Raw genomic sequence first — 15,685 nt, forward strand, 5'->3', positions numbered from 1 at the left:
CTGTGATGACGTGTCAAGAAAGTCCCGGAAGCGTTCAGTTGTGCCAAAATGGCTTATCAGACTGTTCAACAGGAATATTTACAGATTCCTTTTGTGACTCGGGCATACACAACTGCCTGTGTCCTGACTACCGCTGCTGTGGTAAGATATTTTAATTTAATCTGAAACACGTTCTTGTCGGCAATGTAGATGGGGTAAGGGCTTGGCTGAGGATGTCAGTCTGCTAAGGTTAGCTGGTAGCTAACGCCGTCTCGTTGGCAAAACACTAGGAACCAAACGGGGAGGGACCTACCTGGATTTGTCCAATAGAAACTTTAGTTTTCGTTGCGAAATTAAACGTTTGATACCTGCTTGGACTAATGATTACATCCCAACAGTGTACGTCAATTAGCTACTGTAGACAGCTGTGTTAGTGTCGCCAAATTAACGTTCTTGTTTGGACTGTAGTTGGGCTGTCACCGACCTTGATAGAATTGATCAAATTTGCAAGGGTCAGTAACTAGCGCAGGTCTCCAACCTTTTTCTAGCATGAATTCTACTTTTAAAAAATGAAACACGTCGTGAGCTACTAATTTATTTTCTATCTTTCAAAAGGCATATTGTTCTCTTCACTCCCCTGCAACTCTTCATGTCTTTAGTGTACAAGAGAAAGGAGTGCACTGTTTGTCAATATACCTGTTAAAATAATGGTTAATGAAACAACTATAATGGGGGCCCTATAAAATCTGTAATTGTTTTCCCCCATTCTGTTATATTTTCCCAAATTGTTATCTTAGTTTTATTTGATCTGTTTGTAGATTTTTGAGGGGGGCTTCACTCTCAAAATTAGAATTGTTCATAGTGATAAAATGAGCACATTTTGAGTGTAATTACTCTTTAATTGCTTTCAAATGTGCCAGTCTAGTGATGGTACTGTACTGCTTCTGCTCATTTCATGGCAAAGTTTGCAAATAATATATACAAATGATATACTTTCTCATCATAGACTAATGCCAGGTAAGCCTACTTTGCAGTTAACATTCAATTGAAGGTTTTTGTGAAAGTATTTCTGTCAACCCACCAGACTGTTATCCCGACCCGACAACTTGCTTCTAGTGATGAACATTCCGTGTCTTTTCTGTGAGGTGGATCGTTTGGCTCTGTTCACATAAAGGAAACCTTCATTTGGCTCCCAAATGGCTTAGTTAAATAAAAATAACAACTTCTAAGATTTACTGAACTAGGAAAGTCAGTTAAGAACAAATTCTTATTTACAATGACAGCCTTCCCCGACCAATCCCGGACGACGCTGGGCCAATTGTGTGCCACCCTATGGGACTCCCAGTCACAGCCAGATGTGTCTGGATTCGAACCAGGGACTGTAGTGACGCCTCTTGCACTGAGATGCACTGCCTTAGACCGCTGCACCACTTGGGAGCCCGATTGACTTAAAACCATGAAGGAAAAAAAAGTACATTCTAATTGAAAGCCTACAGTTGCCTACCATTGTCAGATCGTGAAATGTGAGTAAAAATACATTAGATGACCTGCAAAAAAAAGGACACAATTTAACACACTGAAAAAGTGACTGGACCAAGATGAGGCTCTCCTCACTACAGTGCATTCGGGAGCTATTAAGAACCTTAACTTTTTCCACATTTTGGTATGTTACTTATTCTAAAATGGGTTAAAAAAATGTTTTCTTCTCATCAGTCTACACACAATACCTCATAATGACATAGCAAAAACAGGTAAGCATATTAAAAATAAACAGAAATTGCATTTACATGGCCTCCCGATTGGCACGGTGGTCAAAGGCACTGCATCGCAGTGTTAGCTGTGCCACTAGAGATTCTGGGTTCGAGTCCCGGTCGTGACCGGGAGACCCATGGGGCGGCGCACAATTGGCCCAGCCTAGTCCGGGTTAGGGGAGGGTTTGGCCGGCAGGGATGTCCTTGTCCCATCGCGCACTAGAGACTCCTGTGGCGGGCCGGGTGCAGTGCACGCTGACATGGTCGCCAGGTGTACGGTGTTTCCTCCAACACATTGGTGCGGCTGGCTTCTGGGTTAAGCAGGCATTGTGTCAAGTAGCAGTGCGACTTGTCTGGGTTGTTTCGGCGGATGCGCGGCTCTCGGCCTTTGCCTCTCCCGAGTCCATACGGGAGTTGCAGCCAGCGATGGGACGAGACTAACTACCAATTGGATACCACGAAAAATGGTTAAAAAAATATATTTTTTTACCCATATATATATATATAGATATAGATATATAGATATATAGATATAGATATATAGATATAGATATATAGATATAGATATAGATATAGATATATAGATATATATATATACATATATACATATATACATATACATACAGTGAGGGGAAAAAAGTATTTGATCCCCTGCTGATTTTGTACGTTTGCCCACTGACAAAGAAATTATCAGTCTATAATTTTAATGGTAGGTTTATTTGAACAGTGAGACAGAATAACAAAAAAGCATGTCAAATGTTATAAATTGATTTGCATTTTAATGAGGGAAATAAGTATTTGACCCCCTTCAAATAAACCTACCATTAAAATTATAGACGGATAAAATTATAGACGGATTTCTTTGTCAGTGGGCAAACATACAAAATCAGCAGGGGATCAAATAGTTTTCCCTCATATATATATATATCAGCCTTGAGTCTTCTTGAGTATGATGTTACAAGCTTGGCACACCTGTATTTGGGGAGTTTCCCCCACTCTTCTCTGCAGATTCTCTTAAGGTTGGAAGGAAAGTGTCGCTGCACAGCTGTTTTCAGGTCTCTCCAGAGATGTTAGATCGGGTTCAAGTCCGAGCTCTGGCTGGGCCAGTCAAGAACATTCAGAGACTGGTCCTGAAGGCACTCCTGCGTTGTCTTGGCTGTGTGCTTAGGGTTGTTGTTCAATCTTGGTTTCATCCGTTTCATTCATTCTCCTGGTCTGAGAGTCCTCCAAGAGGGCTGTCGTGCCTTTTTACAGAGGAGTGGCTTCTGTCGGGCCACTCTAAATCAATCAATCAATCATTTTATTTGTCACATACACATGGTTAGCAGATGTTAATGATAGTGTAGCGAAATGCTTGTGCTTCTAGTTCCGACAATGCAGTAATAACCAACGAGTAATCTAGCTAACAATTCCAAAACTACTACCTTATACACATAAGTGTAAAGGGATAAAGAATATGTACATAAAGATATATGAATGAGTGATGGTACAGAGCGGCATAGGCAAGATGCAGTAGATGGTATCGAGTACAGTATATACGTATACATATGAGAAATAATGTAGGGTATGTAAACATATTAAGTAGCATTGTTTAAAGTGGCTAGTGATATATTTTACATAAATTCACATTATTAAAGTGGCTGGAGTTGAGTCAGTGTGTTGGCAGCAGCCACTCAATGTTAGTGGTGGCTGTTTAACAGTCTGATGGCCTTGAGATAGAAGCTGTTTTTCAGTCTCTCGGTCCCAGCTTTGATGCACCTGTACTGACCTCGCCTTCTGGACGATAGCGGGGTGAACAGGCAGTGGCTCGGGTGGTTGTTGTCCTTGATGATCTTTATGGCCTTCCTGTGACATCGGGTGGTGTAGGTGTCCTGGAGGGCAGGTAGTTTGCCCCTGGTCATGCGTTGTGCAGACCTCACTACCCTCTGGAGAGCCTTACGGTTGTGGGCGGAGCAGTTGCCGTACCAGGCCGTGATACAGCCCGACAGGATGCTCTCGATTGTGCATCTGTAGAAGTTTGTGAGTGCTTTTGGTGACAAGCCGAATTTCTTCAGCCTCCTGAGGTTGAAGAGGCGCTGCTGCGCCTTCTTCACGATGCTGTCTGTGTGGGTGGACCAATTCAGTTTGTCTGTGATGTGTACGCCGAGGAACTTAACTTACTACCCTCTCCACTACTGTTCCATCGATGTGGATACGGGGGTGTTCCCTCTGCTGTTTCCTGAAGTCCACAATCATCTCAGTTTTGTTGACGTTGAGTGTGAGGTTATTTCCTGACACCACACTCCGAGGGCCCTCACCTCCTCCCTGTAGGCCGTCTCGTCGTTGTTGGTAATCAAGCCTACCACTGTTGTGTCGTCCGCAAACTTGACGACACAACAGTAAAGGCCTGATTTGGTGGAGTGCTGCAGAGAGGATTGTCCTTCTGGAAGGTTCTCCCATCTCCACAGAGGAACTCTTGAGCTCTTTCAGAGTGACCATTGGGTTCTTGGTCACCTCCCTGACCATGGCCCTTCTCCCGCGATTGCTCAGTTTGGCCGGGCGGCCAACTCTAGGACGAGTCTTGGTGGTTCCAAACGTCTTCCATTTCAGAATGATTGAGGCCACTGTGTTCTTGGGGACCTTCAATGCTGCAGACATTTTTTGGTTCCCTTTCCCAGATCTGTGCCTCGACACAATCCTGTCTGAACTCTACGGGCAATTCCTTCAACCTGCAAAATGCTTGGTTTTTGCTCTGAGATGCACTGTCAACTGTGGGACCTTTTTGTATAGACTGGGGAAGGGTTCTGAATATTTCTGAATGCACTGAACGTAGGGCATTCCTGTGCCGAAAATACGAATCACTGATGCATATCAAATCAAGTTTTATTTGTCACAAGCCGAATTCAACATGAGTATACCTTACCGTGAAATGCTTACTACATGCCCTTAAACAATGACACTTTGTTCTTGTCTTATAATTAATTTGGGCACGTTAATGCATTTTGTAATAAGTTCAATACGTGTAATTGATTTCCTACCAAATTCAATAGCAGTTCTCTGCAACAGATTCTATAGGGCCCTACTATACAAAACGCCACCATAGATTTTTCAACTACCTTGTTCTTGGCAATTGACTTTCTTTATTCACGATTCGTCGAAAAAAGTGTCTTATAAATGTCAGTGTGCAGGTGGGTCTACAAAAATCTGAAAACTCAAGAGATATTAAATCCATGTTTTGAGAGATGCCTCTTGAATGTGTGTAGATATTTGTTTTGGACGCACTGTGTGGTGCGCTGTCATCTACTGGCAGCTAAAATGACGAGGGAACTCCTCACTCTGAAACCTGGGTTGAATATCTTTGAGTTTTTGTAGAGCCACGCAACTTGAGACTTTTCTAAGATACTTTCTTAGTTCTAGATTCAGTAAAACATTTATCGGCGACTACGGGTTAGTAGAAAAATCTATGGCAGTTTTTGTATAGGGCTTTCCTGTAACACCAAGTACGGAAACATGGTTATCACATCAGGCGTACAAACTGGTAGCTACTTTTGACCTTAGTTAACCTCAGCATGCTAACCATAAAGTTGCAGTTTATTAACTGCTATTAAAAGGAATGCCAATAATTCCAAGATTGGTGGTTCATGGTTGACTTTACTTTGAATTTTCAGACGAGGTGTATAATCAGACCAGGTGAACTACTGATTGATGTTTTCTTTGCTCCCACCCTCAGCAATTAGAACTCATCACACCTTTCCAACTATACTTCAATCCTGATTTGATACTAAGGAATTATCAGGTGAGTACATGCAATCATCTGCCGTTTAGCTACTGTATCAGGTATGAATTTTTTTGGTTTGAGTTTTTAATCTTAGGCCTTTTGTGTAAATGTAGCAGTTTTTAAAAAAAACTATGAGATGCAAGGTTGACTGATTTCTCTGTTCTGTCTTGTAGGTATGGAGACTCATAACCAACTTTTTATTTTTCGGTCCAGTTGGCTTCAACTTCCTTTTCAATATGATTTTTTTGTATCCTTTTTCCGCTGCACATGTCTTGCTCTGAGTTTACTTGTGAAATTGATGTTTGAATATTTTTTTTCTTCCCCTTTGATTGGAAACACTATGCTACTCATAAAATGCTTGTCTTGAACAAGACTAGCCATGTTTCATCTATTTGTAATCATGATGCATCTGTCTAATTATAGGTTAAGTGTTTGCTTTGCACTTGCCAGATTTCCTTAACTGTTGGCTTCCAGGTACCGATACTGTCGTATGCTGGAGGAGGGCTCTTTCAGGGGCCGCACCGCTGACTTTGTCTTTATGTTCCTCTTTGGTGGCCTTTTGATGACTGTATCCTTGTTTTGTTACTGTCATGGTCTTAGTTGATACTGCAGGAGTCAAGACATGTTCAATACCACAGACTTATTTGTCACATTCTTAGCAAGCTTCTGATTGAGCTCTTACTTGGGCCTACTGTTGTACAATGCTGTATGTGTGTACATTAAATATCTACAGGTGCCCTTATGAGAAGCTCTTGAGAAACAGTCACACACCTTGCCCGCTGATTTCTTTTCAGCTGTGTTTAGGCTAGTTGTCATAATTATCATTAACTGGTTGGCTGCAGTTAATAGCAGTTAATAGCAGCATAACCTAAGTAAAGAGAAAATCAACAAAAATAATTCTGTTTATGGACTGCAAAACACCCACTGTATGCCAATTCAATCCACCAATAACTTTTTTTTTCTCAGTAAGCACATAGATATTTGGCACCTTTGTGAGTCTGGTGTTCTTGGGCCAAGCCTTCACCATCATGCTGGTGTACGTGTGGAGCAGGCGCAATCCCAATGTTCGCATGAACTTCTTTGGTCTGCTGAACTTTCAGGCGCCCTTTCTCCCGTGGGTGCTCATGGGGTTCTCTCTGCTGCTGGGGAACTCTATCATTGTGGACTTACTAGGTACCAGTCACCCTAACCACCATGAATCATTTCTGTAATGCATCAATGTTATTAATGGCTTTAAGATCCAAAAGGGCATTGCCTTATTGACCATTGAGGAGTGGGACCGGTACGATACCAGTATTGCGATACTCGTAAGTATCGTGGCAAGGGAAAAAAACACAGTGGATTTAACTGCTTCAGGAAAACAGCCCTAATGTTGTCATCCAGAGTCACATTTATTTATTTCCCAAGCTATAGCACACTATTTTACATACAGCAGTTTTTTAAAGCACCAAAGAGTTTGATTTGCTTTGTCTTTTCATTTTTGCAATGGGAAAGAATATCGCGATACTGATGTAGTCACATCCCTAGTGAATTAACTGGTCAATGTACTCCCTTCCCTAAGGTATCGCTGTGGGTCATGTCTACTTCTTTCTTGAGGATGTATTCCCAAACCAGCCAGGTGGTGGCAGATGGCTCAAGACTCCTTTTTTTCTGTAAGTTTGGCCATTTATAAGTCTGATATGGTTCTAGTACATTCCAGGAATGAATGTATTACTGTCTTACGTTTGAAACTGCAGTGTTTAGGCCATGAGTCTGCTGAGAGATGGTAATGTTGCTGGAGAGACAGGGGGCATGTTAGAGTAAGCAATAGTTATTCTTATATGGATATTGTCAACATTAACAATGTTATAATAACCAATAGTTTGGCATGGTCTTAAGGTAAGCTGTCCTTGGAAAAGGCCATCAAAAATGGTTTGTTTATTGGTATGATGATTCTAGAAAAGGAAAGGCACATCAATAGCTAAAAGTAGAAATATACCTTTCATTTATCAGATCAGCAATAGCGATGGGGGGAAAAAAATTGATAGGTACATGTCGCAATATTATTTGGATGATTATTTAGGACGATTGGACGATGAAGTATTGATACTTTCACTCCAAGTATTGATTTGTAATAAATCCCATTTTTAAATAGTGAGCCAACATGTTTTCAGCCCTTTTATTTCCATGACTGATCAAAACTCATTTCTCATGCTCTCTCTGCAGCAGACATGGTGAGCAAAATGTTTGGAATTTCAAAACACAACAAAATCACAGTATAGAATCGTGATACAAATTGTATTGGCAGCTAAGTGATAATATCATATCGTGAGGTCCATGGCAATTCCCAGCCCTAATGAGCAACATACAGTGCATTTGGAAAGTATTCAGACCCCTTGACGTTTTCCACATTTTATGTTACAGCCTTATTCTGAAATTGATTAAATTGTTTTACTTCCTCATCAATCTACACACAATACCCTAAAATGACAAAGCAAAAACAGGTTTTTAGAAACTGAAATATCACATTTACGTAAGTATTCAGACCCTTTACGCAGTACTTTGTTGAAGCGTCTTTGACAGTGATTACAGCTTTGGGTATGACACTACAAGCTTGGCACACCTGTATTTGTGGAGTGTCTCCCATTCTTCTCTGCAGATCTTCTCAAGCTCTCTCAGGTTGGATGTGGAGCGACTCTGCACAGCTATTTTCGGGTCTCCAGAGATGTTCGATCGGGTTCAGACTTCTCCCGAAGCCACTTCTGCTTGTCCAGTTGGAAGGTGAACCTTCATCCTATTCTGAGAACCTGCCCCAGAGTGCTCAGGACTTCAAGGCTTTTACTGTAATTTGCTCTGTCCTGACTGCTTCACCGTAGGGATGGTGCCAGATTTCCTGCAGATGTGACGCTTGGCTTCATCAGACCAGAGAATCTTGTTTCTCATGGTCTGAGAGTCCTTTAGGTGCCTTTTGGCAAACTCCAAATGGGATGTCATATGCCTTTTACTGAAGAATGTCTTCTGTCAGACCACTCTACCATAAAGGCCTGATTGGTGGAGTGCTTTCCCAGATCTGTGCCTCGACACAATCCTGTCTGAGCTCTACGGACAATTCCTTCGACCTCATGGCTTGGTTTTTGCTCTGAGATGCACTGTCAACTGTGGGATCTTTTTGTATGGACAGGTGAGTGCCTTTCCAAATCATGTCCAATCAATTGAATTTACCACAGGTGGACTCCAAGTTGTAGAAACATCTCAAGGATGATCATTGGAAACGGGATGCACCTCAGCTCAATTTCGAATCTCATAGCAAAGGGTCTGAATACTTATGTGACTTGTTAAGCAACATTTTACCCCTGTTTAGGCTTGCCATAAGGGTTGAATATTTATTGAATCAAGACATTTCAGCTGTTTATTTTGGATAAATTAGCAAACATGTCTAAACTTCATAATTGTGGTATTTTGTGTAAAATTGTGTATTTAATCAATTTTAGAATAAGAAAAAAATTGTGTGGAAAAAGTCAAGGGAGACCCCTTGATTTTTTCCCACATTTTGTCACAGCCTGAATTTAAAATGGATGAAATTGAGATTTTGTGGCATTGTGTTTTTAGAAATGTTTACAAATTAATAAAAAAATGAAAAGCTCTTGACTCAAGTATTCAACCCTTTTGTTATGGCAAGACTGAAACAGTTTGGGCACCCCTGCCAATTTCCATGATTTCCATTTTATAAATAATTGGGTGTTTGGATCAGCAATTTCATTTTGATCCATCAAACAACTGATGGACATAGTAATATTTCAGTAGTGAAATGAGGTTTATTGGATTAACAGAAAGTGCAATATGCATCAAAACAAAATTAGACCGGTGCATAAATTGGGCACCCCAATAGAAAAATCACATTAATATTTAGTAGAGCCTCCTTTTGCTAAAATAACAGCCTCTAGACGCTTCCCATAGCCTCTGAGTGTCTGGATTCTGGATGAAGGTATTTTGGACCATTCCTCCTTACAAAACATCTCCAGTTGAGTTCGGTTTGATGGTTGCCGAGCATGGACAGCCCGCTTCAAATCATCCCACAGATTCTCAATGATATTCAGATCTGGGGACTGGGATGGCCATTCCAGAACATTGTACTTGTTCCTCTGCATAAATGCACGGGTAGATTTTTGAGCAGTGTTTTGGGTCGTTGTCTTGTTGAAATGTCCAGCCCCGGCGTAACTTCAACTTTGTGACTGATTCTTCAACATTATTCCCAAGAATCTGCTGATATTGAGTGGAATCCATGCGACCCTCAACTTTAACAAGATTCCCAGTACTGGCACTGGCCACAGCCCCACAGCATGATGGAACCACCACCAAATTTTACTGTGGGTAGCAAGTGTTTTTCTTGGAACGCTGTGTTATTTTGCCGCCATGCATAACGTCCTTTGTTATGACCAAATAACTAAATCTTTGTTTCATCAGTCCACAGCACCTTATTCCAAAATGAAGCTGGCTTGTCCAAATGTGCGTTTGCATACCTCAAGCGACTGTTTGTGGCGTGTGTGCAGAAAAGGCTTCTTCCGCATCACTCTCCCATACAGCTTCTCCTTGTGCAAAGTGCGCTGAATTGTTGAACGATGCACAGTGACACCATCTGCAGCAAGATGATGTTGTCGGTCTTTGGAGGTGGTCTGTGGGCTGTTTGACCGTTCTCACCATCCTTCACCTTTGCCTCCGATATTTTACTTGGCCTGCCACTTCTGGCCTTATCAAGAACTGTGCCTGTGGTCTTCCATTTCCTCACAGTGGACACTGACAGCTTAAATCTCTGCGATAGCTTTTTGTAGCCTTCCTCTAAACTATAATGTTGGACAATATTTGTTTTCAGGTCATTTGAGAGTTGTTTTGAGGCCCCCATGTTGCCACTTTTCAGAGGAGAGTCAAAGAGAACAACTTGCAATTGGCCACCTTAAATACCTTTTCTCATTATTGGATGCACTTGTCTATGAAGTTCAAGGCTTAATGAACTCACCAAACCAATTGTGTGTTCCAATTAATCAGTGCTAAGTAGTTACAGGTATTAAAATCAACAGAATGACAACGGTGCCCACATTTTTGCATAGCCTATTTTTCACATCTGATTTAATTTCATACAACTTAAGATTGCTACACTAAAAATCTTTGTCTGGACAATACCCCAGTACTCAGCTTTTATTAGAAAATGAATGGCATGCCACTGGTCATTTTCTGTGACGACAGAGTAAATTATTATGCAGCCTCAGGGGTGCCCAAACTTAGTCCAGGTGGCCATTAGATTAATTGTTCAGCAGTCATATGGCTTGGGGGTAGAAGCTGTTGAGGAGCCTTTTGGTCCTAGACTTGGCCCTCTGGTACCACTTGCCATGCGATAGCATAGAGAACTGCCTATGACTTGGGAAACTGGAGTCTTTGACAACTTTTGGGCCTTCCTCTGACACTGCCTAGTATATAGGTCCTGGATTAGAGGTCGACCGATTATGATTTTTCAACGCCGATACCGATTTATTGGAGGACAAAAAAAGCAATTTGGTTTAAATAATGCAAAAACAAAGTGTAGGAGAAGAAAGTAGAAGTGCAATATGTGCCATGTAAAAAAGCTAACGTTTCAGTTCCTTGCTGAGAACATATGAAAGCTGGTGGTTCCTTTTAACATGAGACTTCAATATTCCAAGGTAAGAAGTTTTAGGTTGTAGTTATTATAGGACCATTTCTCTCTATACCGTGTATTTCATATACCTTTGACTATTGGATGTTCTTATAGGCACTTTAGTATTGCCAGTGTAACAGTATAGATTCCGTCCCTCTCCTCGGTCCTACCTGGGCTCGAACCAGGAACACATCAACAACAGCCTACCTCGAAGCAACGTTACCCATGCAGAGCAAGGGGAACAACTACTCCAAGTCTCAGAGCGAGTGACGTTTGAAACGCTATTAGTGTGCACCTCGCTAACTAGCTAGCCATTTCACATTGGTTACACGAGCCTAATCTCAGGAGTTGATAGGCTTTAAGTCAAAAACAGCTGCTGGCAAACGCACGAAAGTGCTGTTTGAATGAATGCTTACGAGCATGCTGGTGCCTACCATCGCTCAGTCAGATTGCTCTATAAAATCATAGACTTAATTATAACATAACACACAAATACGAGCCTTAGGTCATTAATATGGTAGAATCTGGAAACTATCATCTCGAAAACAAGACGTTTATTCTTTCAGTGAAATATGGAACTGTTCCATATTTTATCTAACAGGTGGCATCCATAAGTCTAAATATTCCTGTTACGTTGCACAACCTTCAATGTTATGTCATAATTACGTAAAATTCTGGCAAATTAGGCGGCCCAAACTGTTGCATGTACAATGACTCTGCGTGCAATGAACGCAAGTGACACAATTTCACCTGGTTAATATTGCCTGCTACCCTGGATTTCTTTTAGCTAAATATGCAGGTTTAAAAATATATACTACTGTGTATTGATTTTAAGAAAGGCAATGATGTTTATGGTTAGGTACACATTGGAGCAACGATACGCACCGCATCGATTATATCCAACGCAGGACATGCTAGATTAACTTGTAATATCATGAACCATGTGTAGTTAACTAGTGATTATGATTGATTGTTTTTTACAAGATGCGTTTAATGCTAGCTAGCAACTTACCTTGGCTTAGTGCATTCGCATAACAGGCAGTCTCCTCGTGGAGTGCAATTTAATCAGGTGGTTAGAGCATTGGACTAGTTAACTGTAAGGTTGCAAGATTGAATCCCCCGAGCTGACAAGGCAGTTAACCCACCATTCCTAGGCCGTCATTGAAAATAAGAATGTGTTCTTAACTGATTTGCCTAGTTAAATAAAGATTAAATAAACGTGTTTAAAATTTAAATTTCCGATTGTTATGAAAAGTTGAAATCGGCCCTAATTAATCGGCCATTCCGATTAATCAGTCGACCTCTATCCTGGGTAGTAGGAATCTTGGCCCCAGTGATGTACTGGGCTGTACGCACTACCCTCTGTAGCGCCTTACGGTCAGATGCCGAGCAGTTGCCATACCAGGCGGTGCTGCAACCAGCTCTTGCTGGTGCTGCTAGGTGTAGAACCTTTTGAGGATCTGGGGACCCATACCAAATCTCCTGAGGGTGGAAAAGGTGTTGTCGTGCCCTCTTCACGACTGTCTTGGTACCATGATAGTTTGGTGATGTGGACACCAAGGAACTGAACTCCCAACCCGCTCCACTACAGCTCCGACGATGTTAATGGGGGCCTGTTTGGCCCACCTTTTCCTGTAGTCCACGATCAGTTCCCTTTGTCTTGCTCACATTGAGGGAGAGGTTGTTGTTCCGGCACCACACTGCCAGGTCTCTGACGACCTCCCTGTAGGCTGTCTCAATTTGTTGGTGATCAGGCCTACCACTGTTGTCGTCAGCAAACTTAATGATGGTGTTGGAGTCGTGCTTGGCCACGCAGTCGTGGGTGAACAAGGAGTACAGGACGGGACTAAGCACACACCCCTGAGGGGGCCCCAGTGTTGAGGATCAGCGTAGCAGATGTGTTGTTGCCTACCCTTACCCCCTGGGGGCGGCCCGTCCGGAGTCCAGGATCCAGTTGCAGAGGGAGGTGTTTAGTCCCAGGATCCTTAGCTTAGCGATGAGCTTTGAGGATACTATGTTGTTCAATGCTGAGCTGTAGTCAATGAACAGCATTCTCTCACATAGGTGTTTCTTTTTTCCAGGTGGGAAAGGGCAGTGTGGAGTGTTTTACTCACATCGGCTACGGAGAGCGTGATCACACAAACCAACTCTCTTTCCACCCATGCATTTCCAGGGTCGTTGCGCCATCACCTCGGCTGTTTTACACCTAGGCCTATATCATTAGGATCAAGAATTTAAAAGGTAGCATAAATAGCTTATATAATATACCTTTCTCTTGCTTAGAGAAGTGCTTCTGTAAATTTGAATCACTTTCTCCCAGTGTCAACCAGCCCGGGACACACTAGACAACCCTGTGACAACACCTAATCCATCCATTTTCCAGTGTGTATCGGAAGAATAATCATCCTTTTACATTTTTTATAAGGTAATCGTTCCGATTCACATCGGCGAACAAGGGCCGCACTCTAACAGCTTTTAAGTCATAATATACCCAACCTCTACAATTAGGCTATATCATATTAAACTATAAAAATAAAAAAAACTTGGTATTTATAATGTACAATCTTCAAATTTAAATAAAGAAAAAAGGTAAGGCTGACCTATCTTCTCCTTCCCCTAAATCAAAACATGATATTACGTCCATATAGTCCAAAGTTCCATATTGCCTAAAAAGCATACGTTCATCATACCCATTCTGCATTACCATAAGTCTAACCTCTACCATAAGTCTAACGACATGAATATAAAATGTAAAAGTTGTTAATGCAACAAAGAAAATAAGTACAAAACAATGTTTTTGTAAAAAAACAAATGGATCCATATTTGTAGTGCGGTGTACACACACACACACACACACATATATATATATATGTGTGTGTGTGTGTGTGTGTGTGTACACCGCACTACAAATATGGATCCATTTGTTTTTTTTACAAAAACATTGTTTTGTACTTATTTTCTTTGTTGCATTAACAACTTTTACATTTTATATTCATGTCGTTAGACTTATGGTAGAGGTTAGACTTATGGAATATATATATATATATTCAAATTTATTTATATAGCCCTTCGTACATCAGCTGATATCTCAAAGTACTGTACTGAAACCCCAAATAGCAAGCAATGCAGGTGTTGAAGCACGTTGGCTAGGAAAAACTCCCTAGAAGGGCCAAAACCTAGGAAGAAACCTAGAGAGGAACCAGACTATGAGGGGTGGCCAGTCCTCTTCTGGCTGTGCCAGGTGGATATTATAACAGAACATGGCCAAGATGTTGAAATGTTCATAAATGACCAGCATGGTCAAATAATAGGTCTGGGACAGGTAGCACGTCCGGTGAACAGGTCAGGATTCCATAGCCACAGGCAGAACAGTTGAAACTGGAGCAGCAGCATGGCCAGGTGGAATGGGGACAGCAAGGAGTCATCATCCCAGGTAGTCCTGAAGCATGCTCCGGTCCTCCGAGACAGAGAGAATTAGAGAGGGCATACTTAAATTCACACAGGACACCGGATAAGACAGGAGAAGTACTCCAGATATAACAAACTGACCCTAGCCCCCCCCGACACAAACTACTGCAGCATAAATACTGGAGGCTGAGATGGGAGGGGTCAGGAGACACTGTGGCCCCATCCGATGATACCCCCGGACAGGGCCAAACAGGAAGGATTACCCCACCCACTTTGCCAAAGCACAGCCCCCACACCACTAGACGGATATCTTCAACCACCAACTTACCATCCTGAGACAAGGCCGAGTATAGCCCACAAAGATGTCCACCACAGCACAACACAAGGGGGGGCGCCAACCCAAACAGGAAGATCACATCAGTGACTCAACCCACTCAAGTGACGCACCCCTCCTAGGGACGGCATGAAAGAGCACCAGCAAGCCAGTGACTCAGCCCCTGTAATAGGGTTAGAGGCAGAGAATCCCAGTGGAAATAGGGGAACCGGCCAGGCAGAGGCAGCAAGGGCGGTTCGTTGCTCCAGAGCCTTTCCGTTCACCTTCACACTCCTGGGCCAGACTACACTCAATCATATGACCCACTGAAGAGATTAATCTTTAGTAAAGACTAAAAGGTTGAGACCGAGTTTGCGTCTCTCACATGGGTAGGCAGACCATTCCATAAAAATGGAGTTCTATAGGAGAAAGCCCTGCCTCCAGCAATTCTAGGGACAATTAGGAGCCCTGCGTCTTGTGACCATAGCGTACATGTAGGTATGTACCGCAGGACCAAATCAGAGAGCGAGGTAGGAGCAAGCCCATGTAATGCTTTGTAGGTTAGCAGTAAAACCTTGAAATCAGCCCTTGCCTTGACAGGAAGCCAGTGTCGGGAGGCTAGCACTGGAGTAATATGATCAAATATTTTGGTTCTAGTCAGGATTCTAGCCGCCGTATTTAGCACTAACTGAAGTTTATTTAGTGCTTTATCCGGGTAGCCGGAAAGTAAAGCATTGCAGTAGTCTAACCTAGAAGTGACAAAAGTATGGATTCATTTTTCTGCATCATTTTTGGACAAAGTTTCTGATTTTTGTTACGTAGATGGCAAA

The 15,685-nt window shown here is 42.1% G+C and overlaps 1 protein-coding gene across 2 annotated transcripts in view; it reads left to right on the forward strand.

The window, feature by feature from the left end:
• LOC109873103 (derlin-2-like) overlaps nt 1-15,685 on the forward strand; it is a 22,073-nt gene continuing 6,388 nt past the window's right edge. Inside the window, exons 1-7 of one of the 2 annotated variants that reach the window (XM_031807808.1) lie at nt 1-141; nt 5,440-5,505; nt 5,661-5,734; nt 5,962-6,055; nt 6,465-6,660; nt 7,049-7,139; nt 13,216-13,375. In XM_031807808.1, the coding sequence (XP_031663668.1) occupies nt 49-141; nt 5,440-5,505; nt 5,661-5,734; nt 5,962-6,055; nt 6,465-6,660; nt 7,049-7,139; nt 13,216-13,372 (771 nt within the window). In that variant the 5' untranslated portion in view covers nt 1-48 and the 3' untranslated portion in view covers nt 13,373-13,375. The remainder of the gene's footprint in view (nt 142-5,439; nt 5,506-5,660; nt 5,735-5,961; nt 6,056-6,464; nt 6,661-7,048; nt 7,140-13,215; nt 13,376-15,685) is intronic. The other variant, XM_020464635.2, reaches the window with a different exon arrangement.

The sequence above is a fragment of the Oncorhynchus kisutch genome, linkage group LG28 (assembly GCF_002021735.2).
Source record: "Oncorhynchus kisutch isolate 150728-3 linkage group LG28, Okis_V2, whole genome shotgun sequence".
Classification (NCBI taxonomy): domain Eukaryota; kingdom Metazoa; phylum Chordata; class Actinopteri; order Salmoniformes; family Salmonidae; genus Oncorhynchus; species Oncorhynchus kisutch.